This window comes from Galendromus occidentalis, unplaced genomic scaffold, assembly GCF_000255335.2.
Source record: "Galendromus occidentalis unplaced genomic scaffold, Mocc_1.1 scf7180000077121, whole genome shotgun sequence".
NCBI lineage: Eukaryota > Metazoa > Arthropoda > Arachnida > Mesostigmata > Phytoseiidae > Galendromus > Galendromus occidentalis.
Window position 1 is genome coordinate 87,952 of NW_003805109.1, and position 14,950 is coordinate 102,901.

General features: G+C 50.5%; 2 protein-coding genes across 2 annotated transcripts; one reads left to right on the top strand and one right to left on the bottom strand.

Moving 5' to 3' along the window:
* Positions 1-240: 240 nt before the first annotated feature.
* On the top strand, positions 241-2,591 carry Dtwd2 (DTW domain containing 2). The gene is made up of 6 exons (XM_003741082.1): positions 241-321; positions 826-938; positions 1,103-1,276; positions 1,879-2,068; positions 2,172-2,339; positions 2,460-2,591. Exons 2-6 carry the CDS (start codon positions 832-834, stop codon positions 2,589-2,591), a joined length of 771 nt encoding a protein of 256 aa, XP_003741130.1. The 5' UTR covers positions 241-321; positions 826-831.
* A 2,835-nt stretch (positions 2,592-5,426) lies between these two features.
* On the bottom strand, positions 5,427-12,143 carry Shc (SHC-adaptor protein). The gene is made up of 11 exons (XM_018638604.1): positions 11,688-12,143; positions 11,295-11,434; positions 7,789-7,859; positions 7,503-7,618; positions 7,225-7,332; positions 6,932-7,070; positions 6,693-6,807; positions 6,276-6,420; positions 6,017-6,153; positions 5,671-5,838; positions 5,427-5,552 (listed from the first exon to the last, which is right to left on the bottom strand). The coding sequence occupies exons 1-11, from the start codon at positions 12,076-12,078 to the stop codon at positions 5,427-5,429; spliced, it is 1,656 nt and encodes a 551-aa protein (XP_018494120.1). The 5' UTR covers positions 12,079-12,143.
* Positions 12,144-14,950: the final 2,807 nt, after the last annotated feature.

Sequence of the window (14,950 nt, forward strand, 5' to 3'; positions counted from 1 at the left end):
CCATCCCTCATCCCTTAGACGACGGGACCAGGGTTTCTAGCAGACGACGGCAGACGACGACCCAGTGATCAGGAGTGAGGAGTTTAGGAGAGACGTTTTCTCATCTGCGAGAAGTTCGCTAGAAGCACCTGAGAAGGAGTCGGAATTCCCCCGTTAGTCGGAGGGGACATGGAGAATCTTTGAATCCTAGGAGGCATTCGGATCAACCTGAAAGAAATAAGAAATAAGCAGGTATTCGAAGCTAGTCACTCTCCTCCTGTGCACTCTTGCTTGGTCGCGGATACCGTGTGCCGCCGCTGGTATCGGCGTTGTCGGCCCGAGGTTGGTTTCCACTCCGACGAGAAGAGGAACATCGGGAAGCTATCATGACATCGATTGTGGAAGCCCCACTAATTCCTTGATTACTAACATGACATCTCAAGCTTCGGTCCGGAGTCATGAGCGGACGCGTACAATCACGAAATCATTGAATTAATCCCCTCAAATCCAGAACTGTTGCGGAACCGGATTGGGAATGAGGGATCGATTTGCTTATAGCTGACGATCGTCGTGAAGCCCGTGCCGACACTCTTTGAGCGCTGAGGGAGCGCCGACTCAGGGAGAACTTGAGCTCGTATTTCCACCTGTTACGCGAGCCGCACCCCTACGACCGACAATTGTCTCACCTAGGACTGTCAAAGCCCCGAATCCGCTCGGGAGAAGCTCCACATGTGAACCGCTTTGAAATCGTCGTTGACCAACGGAGCCGCGTGTTGGAAGAAGGACGACCGAGAGGGGAAAATTCGGGAAAAAATTGTCTCACTGGGTTATACGATTTCTCGACAGGCGGTGATGCCAGACTCTGACAAGGAGCTGGAATCAGCTCTCTCAGAACTGAGTGAGATCGACACCAACGAGTGCATTACGTGCACGAAACGCAGTTTATGTACCAGATGCAAGTAAGTGCGCTCATTGAATCGTGATGACTGATGACTCGATCGATCGATGATTCCACCGATAATCCGCCTACCACACATCCCGATTCTCGGATGGATTCATCTACATGCGTACTTGATCAGAATAAAATGACACATACTGGAGATCACATTGTTTTTCTTTGAAGGCGCCCAATCAATGTTTGTTGGTGTTCTCACCTACCCGTCGATAAAATCAAGACATCAACTACAGTCTTGATACTACAGCATCCCAACGAGGAGAAGAGGAACGTGAGAACCGCTCCGATGCTCGAATCGGCTCTAGAGAACTGCCATATCATCCGCGGACGACATTTCTCCCGGTTAGTGCCCCGGCAAATCTTTCGAACAAGTCCAGATCAGAAGCACTCGCTTACGATGTGACCTCTGAGCGATATATGAGCGTCAGACTCCGAATGCGAGAGAAATCCTCCAAGGAATTGCGAAAAAACGAATTTCCATCTGTTGATTGAAGAGCATTATCATTGGCGAGAAACCAATCGGAAAATCCAAATCTGGAGAGGAACTAGTCGGAGTGGACCTCATCCGGAGTCCGAAAAAGGCAGAACCTGAACAGATTCCCCCATCAAATTATAGCGACCTTGGGGCACTCAATTTTTAGTTCCTCCATCTCTGATCGTCTCCTCCGACATACGAACTGAAGCTCTTCCTCGAGTCCCGCTCCATCTACGAAGCGGAGCCTTGAGCGGTACCTCAAATCGGGCGAAGCCGGTGATCAAAAAGTCGGACCGCTTGCAACCTTCAACGCATAAATTCCATTCATGTATTCAGCCGAGTCTTTCCATCGGACCACAGAAGCGAGGACGGCGCAGGCGCTCACGATGTCTGACACCGCTCTTTGATCGATCGAAACCGTGAACCGAAAAGTAGCTGGAGGTAAATAAAAACCTTCCTCTCACCTCAGCCATCCGCTTCTGAGGGATACCTTCTCAAACCCTGAGAGATCCTATGTCCTCTATCCTGCATCGGATGCGATCGACGTGGAGGATTTGGTCGCTGTTGGGAGAGACTACAGCTTGATTGTGATTGACGGCACTTGGAACCAAGCCAAGAGCTTATATTTCGGCAACAAGGAGCTACATTCGCTGAAGAAGGTGAATAGGCGAGATCGGGTTGATCTAGTACCGTGGAAAGTTCGGAGCCTCGGATCTTCATCGATCAGAAACGCCACAAACTAAGACGCGGAGCTCTTTCCAGGTCAAAATCAATCCCACCCATCCGTCCTACTACGTTATTCGCACACAACCGCACAACGAGTGCCTGTCAACTGTAGAATCTGTGGCGTTGGCCCTCAGCAAGATGGAACGGTGGCCGGAGCTCAATTCTCTACTTGTTAAACCTCTTGTCGCCATGTGTGCCTTCCAGGTCAGTGAGAGCGGGTACCATTGAATAAGAGCTGGGGTCGCGATTGCTTGCGCTAATGCCAAGCCGGCTACCGATCGGGTACATTGAATGAACTTGTGAGTCTTTCGATCCTCTCCTCAGATTGAACATGGAGCCGAGAAGCACGATTCAAAAGAGGAGCAGATAATCAGCGGCACATTCAAGAAGAAGATACCGAGAAAAATCGAAAATCGAATACGGCAGTGTAAAGACTTCAAGCATCTCTTGGGCTGATCGTGAAAGAGGCGGTTAATCTTTGCCTTGTTCGGGGATTACTGTGTAAATAAAGGCCTCCATTCCGCCGTCCTTGGAACTGTCGAATGATATGTTCGGAATTCTCCTGATTCCGCCTTGCAGAAGCTGAAACCGGCTGAAAACGGTTAGAAATCATCTCTGATAGAAAGTAGACCTCTGGGTGACGGGAGTTTGCCCGTTTGGATGACGAAGGCATCGCAGTCAGTCCAAATTATCACCGGCTTCCAGAATCTTTGTATCTCTCCCGCTGCTCATGTGCGGCCGCCTGAGCCTTGTGATCGACAGATCTTTCGCTACGGATTCTTTCCTTTGCTGCTCACTCAAGGAGAACAGGAAGGCCTGAAAAACGTCGCGTATGTCCTGGCCCTCGGCAGAGGCTCCCTCGTGACTCGCGAGCGAATTTCATCCGCCAGTCATCCGCGTACCACTCACTGGTCGTTGCGAGGTGATCGAAACAGTCGTTGGGATTTCATTAATTTTTTTATTCAATACATACACCCGGGCGGCGGTTCATCGAGAACGGGGATCCCGCTCAGAGAAGAAGAAATCTCAGTGATGGTCTATGATCAACTTTATTACTGTAGCTCATGATCTGTCCATTTCTGAAATCGTGAAATCGACTCGATCAAGATCGACGAGAAAGTTCGACATTATCGGAGCGGTTTCCGACCCGCAGATCCGTAACTGTTCCTAACCAGAATTGCTCTCTGAGTAAATTCTCTCGAGTTACAATTATGTCTGTAGTGAGCACCCGCATCCGCCAGTCAGCATGCCCATCGACGGCCCGGGTGATTGAAACATTCACATCAACAGTTAGCCGAGAACCAAATCAAAAAGCGTTCCGAGTAATTCCGAAGTCGTTTCCTCGAAGTTCTTGGTCCCAATGCCTGGGAACCGCGAATTCCTCTTGAGAGTCCCACGACCATGTCGAATCGCCGCGAGATGCTCGGCATCTCGAACCGTCAACGATAAAATTCAGCCTGAACCCTTTGTAAGTCCAATTCTTACATGTGCGTTGTGTCATCTGGAGAATGAAAAACGGAACGAGCGTTCGATCAATTTCCTGCTGCGAAACGAGTTTTTGATTCGGTCAAGTCTATTATCTTTTTTTCAATCATGTATTCCTGTACATCTCTTCCTATACTCCGCGGACGTATGCTTTCTACCGTGAACCGTCATCTAGGCTTTCCAATTGAAAGAGAAAAAGGATCATTCCAGGATATAGACTGTCTGTCCCGAGCACACTCGATGCTGCCGTCCGACAGTAGAGTCAAGTTCGAGGACGGAAAGAACTCTCAACATGGGAGCTATGAACGGTCAATATTATCTTCCTCTTTCCGAGGAGCTAAGCAATACAACCCATGTGGACGATCAGCAGCTACGTGAGGAATCGCCGGATTATCACCGGATCCCCGAAACTACCCCAAAACTACTGGTTGACTTGTTTTTCCCTTCATTTTTCCCCGTCTCGTAGTGAGCGAATAGCGCTAAAAAGAAAGCGATGAATGTTCCAATCTAGCTTCCGAATCAAGTGGTGCACGATGTAGTACTCGTCCATAAAAATACATTGTAGAGATACTTAATTCTTTCCTGGAGTTTCTCAAGAGAGAAATGTAGTCAAGACAGTAATCTGTCACACGAATGTAGTCGATTCGAGTGAGCAGACTTAGTAAGATATCAGAAGGCTGCTGTTCTTCTCATTGTGGATAAATTCCAACGATATGTCCTACAAGGGATCCGGTTGGGTACAAGAAATCCACGATGCGAGAGGTTGTTGAGGACATCCGAAAATATTTCCGAGGGGTTTCATCACTCGAGCGTACAATGGGTCCGAGAGGGATTCCAATCAGAACAGTCCGCCACCGATATCGCGCAAGGGTGTCCTGATGGATCAATCCAGATTTTGGATTAATTCAAAACAATTCGGAGGAATCCAATCGACATATCGCGTCCGCTTGAAGCGACGACCCCTGGTGATGGATTCGTGAGTATTAATCGAATTCTGGGGTATCTGGCAGATCTCCCAACTCGGAAATCGCGCTCAGATTTGAGGGAGGGGCTCCTTGGCTTTCTCATACCATTACTGTGGTGATGGTACCTGTCGTTTCTACTTGTTGGTCTCGGTCTGGTGTGAAAAAGGGATATAGTGTAAATAAATCCATACGCTGTTCAAAGCAATAACGCTTTGCTCACGAATGGCACAATCTACAGCACTGTAAATAGAGACACACTCATATATCACCTTCCCGCTTAATACGCTATGTTCCAACGTTAATCATACTTCAGTACTTTGCGAAGTACATTCGGGTTCCTCCAGTTGATCGCGCAGAACAAGTTCTTCATTCATCGTTTTAGACGCGGAGGACTACAGATCCACACATCCGAATTCCTACCCTATGGAGGATCTCGGGCATTTCCGCGAGAGCCTGTTTGTCTCATTGGCGATGCCTCGAAAACCATTTCTTTAGCTATTCTTCTACATGCCCGTGTCGTCGACAGCGGAACTGGATTTTTCTGCTTATATCGAATATTTCTACTTTTATAATACATGACTGGGTCTCCTACGGTCTTGTGACCATAATGTGAACGAGGGTCATATGGGTTGTCATATACCCCTCTCCACAGTGTGATTCCGCGCTGTCTCCCCATCTCTACTTGGATTGACTCGTTAATGATGGACAAATCTGTAGACGACGCGCGGTTCTCCCTGATTTGGACAATAAGCTTCCTCGACGAAACACGGAAGGCTTTCGACAAGGGAAGATTCCGATGTCGATTTGGAAAAATGTACATCGGGTTGACACCGAGGGACGTCTAGTGTTTGCAAACCGGATTGATGAGGAGCAGTGCCGAATCCAGGGAAATAATCGGCAATTGGTTATCTCGGTGGAAATTGATCAAATGTGAGACGCTCTCGAAGGTACGTTCCTTTGTCCGGACCTGAGGGAAAAAAATACCTCTTACGTCACGGGGTCTTTCTGCCGGTGACTGATATCGGTGAGCATTCGACGGGGAGATACGTGTCTCAGTTTCCAAGGAATGTTCCGAAAAATCCTACCACTCCATTGGGATCTATCAAGAGGAGATGCTTCCCGCTTCCTCCTTGCAGACCGGTGAGAACAAATCCCTTCTGAGCCTTGGATTCACGCACAAGGAAATCGCCGTCCTTCTTCAGGAGAGCTTCGCTTTCCTCTCGCGAAATGGCGCCATGATACCACGGTTCGACCTGAAATTGCGAAGGTCGAGATCGCTCATGAGAAGCTGGGAGAAAACACTGATGGTCGCGATTTTCTTTATGGTGTTCTCAATTCCGTATCATCCGACAAAACCGAAACCCCTCTTATGAATCGACATGTATGGACATAAGCCCTCTGTTATGATATGTCGAAGCCCTGAACTCTCACCCGGAGGCGCTGCTCGATCACGGCCAGAACTTCGGGCGGAGGATGGACTTCCGCCGACGGAGCCGGGAGCGTCGTTGGAGGAATAACTTCACACATTGGCATCATATCGAAAGGATCTAAGTTGGTGTTTACATAGTCTGCAAAGAACAATTGGACTCGATAACGAGCTTTGCATTGCCTTCGGCGAGGAAATCAAGGTCTTTCCCACTGCGAGGGGGGCATCGATGCGAGCCCGAGTGGCACATCTGGGAAGACTTACCGTGGATGGGTTGGACAGAGGTGGGGTCGACCGTTGTCTCAGTGTTTTCTAAATCGATGAGGTTTTCACCAGCGCCGCCATGGCCGGCGGCTGAGGTGTTATTATTTGGTGTTGTAGCAGTAGTATTATTGTTATTTGGCAGGGCCTGAGAAGGAGCAACGGATGAGTACGAAGTACTGGACCAGCGCGATTCAACCTAGGTACGTGCTTCGGCACCCTGGAAGATCTGAATCATTCACGGTGAAGCCCGTCTGGGAGCTCCACCGAGCCTTCTTCAGACCTCACGCCAAGGGTCTCCGATTGCGCATCGCAGCACTCTCGAGCCTCTTCGATCGAGAGAAATTGAAGACCCCTGCCCTAGCTTCTAGATCACTCCAGGCTGGACCCTAGCATTGATGTACTCATGGATCTAGCTACCTTGGGAGCGGGTTCCGGGGGAATCTTCCCAGGTAAATCATTATAATAATCAGGATCTCTCGCTGGTGGAAGCGTAGGTACTGGAACTGGAGATCGTCGTAGGAACTCTCTGAACCTGCATCGGAAAAAAAAACTTCAGGGCACGTCCCTCCCAGTTTTTTCGATGGAAACGTTAGACTGAGGAAACCTCGATGCCCGAGGCAATGTCTGACTGAGTGAGTCGAATGTGATTAGCTTACCTCAATTCGAAAGCCTGCCCGATGGTGGCAATGACATCCTGGGCTAATCCTCCTTCGCATTCGAGCACGAAGCAAGCTCGGTTGTGCAAATCGTCTTTCCCGACGTAAGCCACAAAGTCCAATGTGTCCTGATCACCACCTATCGGGCACATGATTCCTTCAATGATTGATGTTTACCACCGGTATGACGAGAAGTACTGGCACAATTTGAAACAGCGACACCCGTAGTTCTAACGGAGAGCCTCTCGTGAGGGATCATGTAAGATCCGGGAGGTCTGCCCCTGAATACTCGCCTGATGCAAAACTGATGTTTGGCATAGCGTGGGTGGCTACGATGTGGCCCGATTCGAGATCTGTCAATGCTAACGCTGAAGCACTAATACACAGTGAGACATTCGCACCTACAGGAGAGGAGCGAGTCAGATTATTATGCCCTGCTTCCGAAGGGGGAAAAGTCTCCCTTCACGGGAACATCGAAAGAAGTGGGTCGGTTTGCGCTACGGAGAGCTCGCAAAAATAATTGAGAAAATTCCCGCGTATCTCATCTCGCTCAAGATCCAATACGGCTTACCTGCATGCTCCATGATAGGTTTCTCTGCGAGAACTCGAAGCAAGCGTCTGTCCAATTTCCTTTTTCGATCTACTGTCCTAAGACCGGCTGCTTCGCAAACTCTCACGATACATTCCCTGATTGAAATGAATGTCAATTCTCAATATCGGAAGTGGAGTTCGCTTAATTCGTCGCCAGAGATTGAGAGCTGACACAATCGTTATGGTTCGACGACCGGGAAATATTTCTAACAGTGGTGATGATCGATTTAGCCTCTCCACTTCTCTGAGAGTTTCTCGATACTCACTTTGCGATCAATGTGCGCGTCTCGAAATCCAGACTTTTCATTGAGGTCAGAACTTCCAGGCAGCCGACATACTGTAAGAATTAGGAATAGAGTTTGAATGATTGATACGGCCACGCAGCGATCAAAACTCTTGTCTTGTCCCACTTCCCGAGTGGAGGACTGAGCTGTAGACAAGCCGATCCTAGATGAGCCATTCAATAGATTCCGCTATCTGCTCAGGAGTCTGCGGCCTGAATTCCCGTGAATATCCCTTAATGTCGTCCTTTCCTGCTCTATCACAGAAATATACGCAGAATCTTCCATCTCTACAGGTCCTGAGCGCTCACAGTGCGAAACGAGTCCTAAGGCGTTATCCAGCGAGCGAAAATGCCAATGCTGCTCCCGTTGACTGAACTGGCCATTTTAGAGGACCGAACGGAATTCGCTACAACAAGAGCTCCGGCAGGAAGCTCCGCCGGAAGTCTATTAAGCGTGCGTTGTTGCTGCCGACAGCGGACGGAGCAAGCAGCCCGACTGCCGTCGAGCTGGCATCGTGTTCAAATATTTCCTCTCGAATCTCGTCAACGAATTCACCAGATCTCCAATTTCCTATCGTCGAGCTATTCTCCCCGTTCGTCCTTAGCTCGGTAGAATTCTTGCCCGGGGAGAAGGTTGTTTTCGTGCTGCTTTCGAGCTCCGGAATCAATTTGAGACCAATCTGTCTATTTTCGAACGCTGACCAGCCATCGAGATAATTGCCGGTATCTCCACCGTCGTCTACCACTCTGGCTGATAAGATGGGAATCAATTCGCGTCGATTCTGATCCGGGACGTCGACATCGTTAGGGGCTCTGATCGATTATAATCTCGGTTTTCTAATGTGAACGATGGTTCCGATCCTAGATGCGGATGCTAGTGTGGAGCAGCAGGTCCGGTCGGTCCACTAACGGCGATCATAGAAATTATCAGAGAAGCTGCGTCGGTGTCTCAACGAGGAATTCTCCGAAGATCCGGACGCTGATTTATGAAGACTGAGTAGCATAGCATACGATAACCCATGCGAAGCCTCGCGGATTCACAAAGAGCTCGACAGGGTCAACGGATAGCAACTACTCGAATTTCCTATAGAACCCCGGCATTTTCCGTTACAAATCAGTCCGGATCGACTTGCAGCGCCTTTGTCTTCGAGAATCCGCGACCTTATCGAAGTAGGAGCGATTCCGCTCCTCTAAGGACCGATTCATCGCGGATTATCTTTCGCTGGACGACGCGGCTTACAAAACGCGTCCCATCCGGAAGAATCCTTCCACCTCAATTGACGAGGTAAGAACACAAATGGGCGCTTATTTCCATAATTTTCTTTCCGAGTCGGATATCCTCTCTCGATCGATGGGCCCCTCGAATGAGAGAAGCGAAGAAGAAAAAATGATCGAAGCGCGGACTATTTGATTTTCTGACGTTTTTCTCCGAATCTTGTCGCGGTCAAACCCTCTCGAGGTCGCTCTCCGACTGATCGCGTCGGCAATCGCAGTCAGTTGGATGATGACCTCCTGGATCGGACATCGTCCTCGACAAAACGACCCGGACGTGCTGCGATCAAAGAGCCCGTCGCGAAACTCGAAATTAGAAATTAAATTGAGCGAAGCCAGAGCAGACGAAAAAGAAGTCAGCCGACCTCAGGACCTCGATTCAACAGGCACTGAGCCAGACAAGTAGTCAGTCAGGCAATCGACGCTACGACGGATGGACCGACTAAGCGGCACGCAAACAGGCCGGCCAACCCACCTTCTCCGAGGCGGCGGCGCAGCACTTGGCAGACGGCGTCCAATGCGGAGGAGGAAAGCATTGACGTCACGGAGGAAGCAGCTAGTTCCCTCCCCGTCTTTGGTGTAGGTTCCTCCCTTCCTGCGTCCTGTATGCTAGCCTGCCAGGCATCCAGTCCGCCATTCATTCAGTCAGTCAAGCAGCTAGACAGTCAGTCAGCCAGCCAGCCAACTAGCTTGTTTGCCTCCCATCCTGCTTACTTGCGCACTGGCCAGCTCGATTGCATCTTCGTTTGCCTGCATGCATGCCGGGCTCTCGTCTTGAACATCTACGTTGTATAATTCTACGTTCTAGTATTCGCCGCTCCGGCTACACAAAGAGAAGCGGGCATTCGACTTCTTGTCTCCAATCTGCTGCTCATTGCTCATCGAGAAACCATTCAGTCGGCTTGTCATTCAGACCGTCTTCCTGTGAGCTCGTTGTCCGTCGCCGAGCTCGCGAAGTGCCCGATCGCGTTTCGCTCCCCCAATACGTATCGAGGGCCTGAACAAAGGAGCTCGAACGCCAACGTTCCTCCCGCAGAACGATTGAGATTCATCGAGATGCCACGCGGCTCGAGATCGCCTCCAGAGATGAGGCTTGAATGACGAACCGAGAAACGGTATCCCGAGACCGTTTCTTCCAAAGCACTGACTGAGTCATCGAGAGAGTCTTGTTCGATTGGAATTCTTCGGATCGGGCCCCTCCCAATCTGCTGGCGTTTCTCGGAGGGAGAGGAAGTCCGTGCGAAGTTTCCCCGGAATTCCGTCATTTTTTTGCGGGGCTTGGGTTCTCGAAGCGTAGCATGTGAGAATCCGAGACTGTTCATGCGTTCAGTAAGGACATCCAGCACTCGCCCGGAGAAGCGGAACCCAATCGAGGGTCATTGTCATTACAGTCAATGCATTCCATTTCCGTTTTTCTTGGAACCGATTCACAAATTCGCGAAATTCCATCACGCCTTGAGCCGAGCAACTGGATCTGTTTAGACATTCTGAGACGGCTTCGGGAGTCCCGCGGGATTCCGGGCTCGCGAGAGGGGTGGAACTAATCTCATCGGCGACTTCGTTGATCAGAGAGAATAATCAACCGAGGGAGAACCTGCAGACGCACTCGTGGCAGCTATCGGATGCGCCTACCGCGATATACGGTAGAGGTGTATTCAATCCAGCGAAATGCGGCATTTCGGTCATTGGAACAGAGGCGCCACGAGCACGAAAATCGTTTTTTATCTCAAACTCAGGAGTATCAATTGGTTCGCCCCGGCTATGCTGAAATGGTTGACGATGCCACCTTCGATCGAAGAGATCTGAGTGCGAATCGTCCCCCCACCCGGGGAAATCGCCCCGATCATACAACGCACCTCGGTTAGGTCGCCTACCATCCGTCAGTTTTACGCTCGGCACACTCGAGGTATTGCGCGCGGCATCTTCAGCTCGTCTTCGCTATTATCCATTCGGAAGAGGCCTTGGCGGGAAAATCCCTTCCGACGCTACTTCCTAAGGATCGGTCCCAGCAAGGGCAAGTTTCGCCCCATTTGTTGCGTGAGGCTTGCAACGTCGGAGGTGTCACCTCTTGGAAAGAAGTCTAGGAACCGATTCACAAGCCGCCGTGGGCACCTGCTTCACATCAAAAGCCCTCTAAACCGTCCGAGCCTGAAGCGCACCGGTGGTTTCCATCCGGGTGCCTACTCCCACGAATGGACAAATCAACGAGGAACTCACCTTGACTGTGTATATGACTCCGTTTCCAAGTATTTCGTTATCCTGATGCAGCCAGGTTCGTTGGGAACTCCCGGTCGCTCCTTCGGTGTTCGAGGGAGCCATTTTGCACTTTCTCGCCGATGAAACGAGTCTGAATGAAGCTGAAAAGAGAAGAATCGAGCTTGATACTCGGTTTCCGGCCATTTGGTCTCTTCGAGAGAAAAGGTCGCTGAGCAAGGCCTTCGGTATCGAATGATTTCTTGTCGGAAGACGGATGGAGAGCTTTTCGTGTTTTTTTCTTTCGAGAGAATCGTCGTATCGTTCCGTAAATGAAGGCGCTCCTCTGAGCTTTAGTCGACAAGAGCGGCTCGAGAATTTTGAAAAATGTAAATCGCGATAATACGGTCGACATACTCTGTGGTAGCACGTGGAGAGGTGCTTGCGCCGAGCGCAGATTTTGAGAAACGATCGGGGCGAGAGTCTTCGGAACCTGGTCGTTTCGTTGGGAACTTTGTTGATGGAAATGGTTGTGACTAGGATTGTGACGGACGTCTTTTTTTGGACAAGGTACATTTGGTCTAGGAGGTGGAACAGCGGTGCCGATAGGTACTTTGATGTACCGTTCTTCTCTGTTCTTTGTACAATTCAAGTGGGAATCACTGATGGAATTTTTGAGAAGATTCGCCTCGAGATGTTTAACGAATTTCTGATTGGGCGGTCTCTTCAATTCGGGCGTGAGCGCCGTAGAACTCGGAGCAGAGCTCGGATTCTGAGGTAAGACGAGTGACGTGGGACTGAGGTGCATGAGAGTTCCTGTTGAGCTACTGAGATGACCTCCTAAGCCGGATGAGCCAAGATGGAGCTGCCTGCCATTGATTCCCGTTTGTCCACTGACGATTGACGACGTGCTTGTTGTTGTTGTCGCCGCGGTCGTCGTCGTCGCCGTCGTTGTCGAGGCAGGAACGATGGCGTCGGTAGTACCAGCGGTCACTTGTCCTCCCGTAGAATCTCTAGGGGATGCGGATCGACTATCCTCGGCGTCTAGCTCTGCTTTCCCGTCTGGCTCGTCCAGAGAACGATAGGCAGCATAAGAGAAGCAGCTCAACATCTTTCGGAATCCCGAATCTCAGTCGATGAGACGAATTCCGACTGAGAACACTCGAAAATCTCCAGAAGCAACATCAGCGTCCACTGTCAATACGACTAGCCTCATCAATCAAGAATAACACCGACCATCGATGTCTGAACGACCGCCACGAGCGTCCCGATTAACACACATGTGGATTCGAATCGCGATCACGGCGTCTCACGGTTCTCCTGCGATGATCCTGCCCACAACTAATCGAAACGTTTGCACCGCTTCTCGGGGAAGTGAATTCCGACCTCTGAGATGGGATTCACACACGGTCCGGTAGTCAACGGTGAGACATCTTCACGTAGGAGGCTCTCGCGCAGCCGTCCCGATGTGACTATCCACCTTGTCAGAGTTCATTGGGACCGGTAGGGCAGCGATGCTCCGCTAATCACCGATGACTCGAAGTGTCAACACATATTCCGCTCTTTTCCAACGAGCTTGTCACACCCCGCTCTGGGGAACGGTTGTTGTCAGCAGCTCCGGATCACGGACCGGCTTTCGGTTCAGAGGTTGACGGTCGACGCCCGCAACATGATAATGTGATCCTTCCCACGTCGATTGGAAAGCCACGAAAAGAGTCAGTCGGTAGGCAGTCGAAGAGGCGGCGAGCACTTCGATGTTGGTTCAGATGTTGGTTTGCTGTATTCTCTGAGTAACTCTCCAAGTGCTCTGCGCGCCGCCATCGCCGTCGGGCCACAGTCCCTCTCCCAACGTTGCTATTTCTGGAACACTATCCGTCCGTCCGTCCCTTCCTCTTTTCCTTCTGATCATCTCCCTCCGTTGAACGCCTACGAGCTTCTACGCCGCACGTTCTATGCGTAGCGTTGTTGTTGCTGTTGTCGACGGCGAACAGCCAGCCTGTGAACCCTGCCATCTGTTTCATCAGGCGAATAATTCGTGTGTTTACGTAGAGCTCATCGATCGATTGTTGAAAAAACGAATTTCACTCGACTCGTTCTAGATTTTCCGATACCTCTATAGAGACCAGACTACGAGCGTAAATGCTGTACGTCTACGTCCAGCCGACCTTAATCCCGAAGAACCACGAACCGATTTCGCTGAGGAGACGTCTCATCGGAGGGAAGTCCGCCCGACGCAAAGAAGGCGTGGGAAGCCCATGAAGTGAGCAGCCTACTGTGCCCGAGAACGGTCCTCGGCACGTTTCCTCATCGTTGGCGGCTCTCGTGATTTCCACATCGCGGACGAATCATGAGCTTCATGTATATCGCCTCCGTTAGAGCCCCCAGGACGGGCCTCGTCAATCTTCCCAGATACTCGCGGCTCTGATTTCGAGTAAGATTTCCACTGAGAGTGCTTGTCGCTTGGCAGATTCGCCTACTTCGATTTCCCCAAAATCGAAGCAGCTCGGACCCTCCGCGAAGAGCGCTGTTCCGCAGTGGCCGCTCTCTCAATGAACGCAGCAGCACAGACCAAGTGAATGAATGACGTCATCATACAACCCTCCTCCCTCTCGTCGCTGGCTCGAAAATCGTATCGGGACCTACAGACGCGAAGAGAGACAGCATGGGAAGGACCTCGCATCACGCTGCGGCCTCCGCCATAGTAAAGCAGAAGCAACAGTTTCCGCTCGACCGAGAAAGGGTTGGCGACAACCGTCGACCCAGTGCCGACGAGAGACAGAGATTCATCTACTCTCGGATATCGAGGAAGAGGAATATCTGACCTCAATCGAGAAGCTGTCCCTGCACTTTGAGCCCGAGTGACTCCTTGACGGGTCTTGATAGGATGTGCTCACAATGAATCAGCTGATCGCGATGCTGGAAATTCTGACAGCGCCAAGAAACATTGACAGTTTTTTCTCAGCCGTCTTCGCAGAAAACTCTCGACGCCAAAGCTCCAAATCTCACATATCACATAGAGAGCGATCGAATCGTTCCCGTAAACTCCGCTCATGGGCTGCCGACGGGAATCGCCGGGAGTAACTCCCGTGTCATTAGACTCACTCCAAAGGCTTCGAGCTTCGACAGGAGCCACCACCGGAGACGAACTCCCCGCTCAGTGATCACACACACGATCTGAGCCAACGCGAAACTCTGCTATACTGAGAAAACATTCCAAGTCCATAACGTATCACTCAATGGCACGGCGTCATCCGGCTGGGTCACGTTTAAAGACTTTTGAAGCCTCTACCACTCAGAGAGCTCCTGCGTATGCGATCATTGACGATCAGGTGTCGGTGCTCTTAGCTGAGGGTCTTTGCTCTACTCTGTATACACTACCTAAATTGGCGAAGACTCGTTATACGTCAGGGCACGAAATGTGCGACGCTCTATCGGCTGAGATTGGACAGATTAACCCCGAAACGCTGTTTTAAGAAATAGTCAAGACACTTTTGGCTGAACAAACGGATGGTACAGTGAAGTTCTTTGAAGCAGAGAGACCCGTTTGGTCGACAACAGAGAAGCCTTCCCACTTCCTCCTCAGGGTAGTCTTATCTCTAGGGAGATAGCAGTCCTTACGTATTCAGCGAGATGGGCCGGCGAGCTTTCAACTCCATCCTGGTAGAATTATGATTAAACAC

Coding starts and splice junctions, on each gene's coding strand:
- Dtwd2 (XM_003741082.1), top strand. CDS start 832: ATGCCAGACTCTGACAAGGAGCTGGAATCAGCTCTCTCAGAACTGAGT. Junction 939..1,102: donor AGTTTATGTACCAGATGCAA/GTAAGTGCGCTC, acceptor TTTTCTTTGAAG/GCGCCCAATCAATGTTTGTT. Junction 2,340..2,459: donor TCGCCATGTGTGCCTTCCAG/GTCAGTGAGAGC, acceptor TCCTCTCCTCAG/ATTGAACATGGAGCCGAGAA.
- Shc (XM_018638604.1), bottom strand. CDS start 12,078: ATGCACCTCAGTCCCACGTCACTCGTCTTACCTCAGAATCCGAGCTCT. Junction 7,860..11,294: donor GAGTCATATACACAGTCAAG/GTGAGTTCCTCG, acceptor TAATTCTTACAG/TATGTCGGCTGCCTGGAAGT. Junction 6,421..6,692: donor CCCCGGAACCCGCTCCCAAG/GTAGCTAGATCC, acceptor GCTCCTTCTCAG/GCCCTGCCAAATAACAATAA.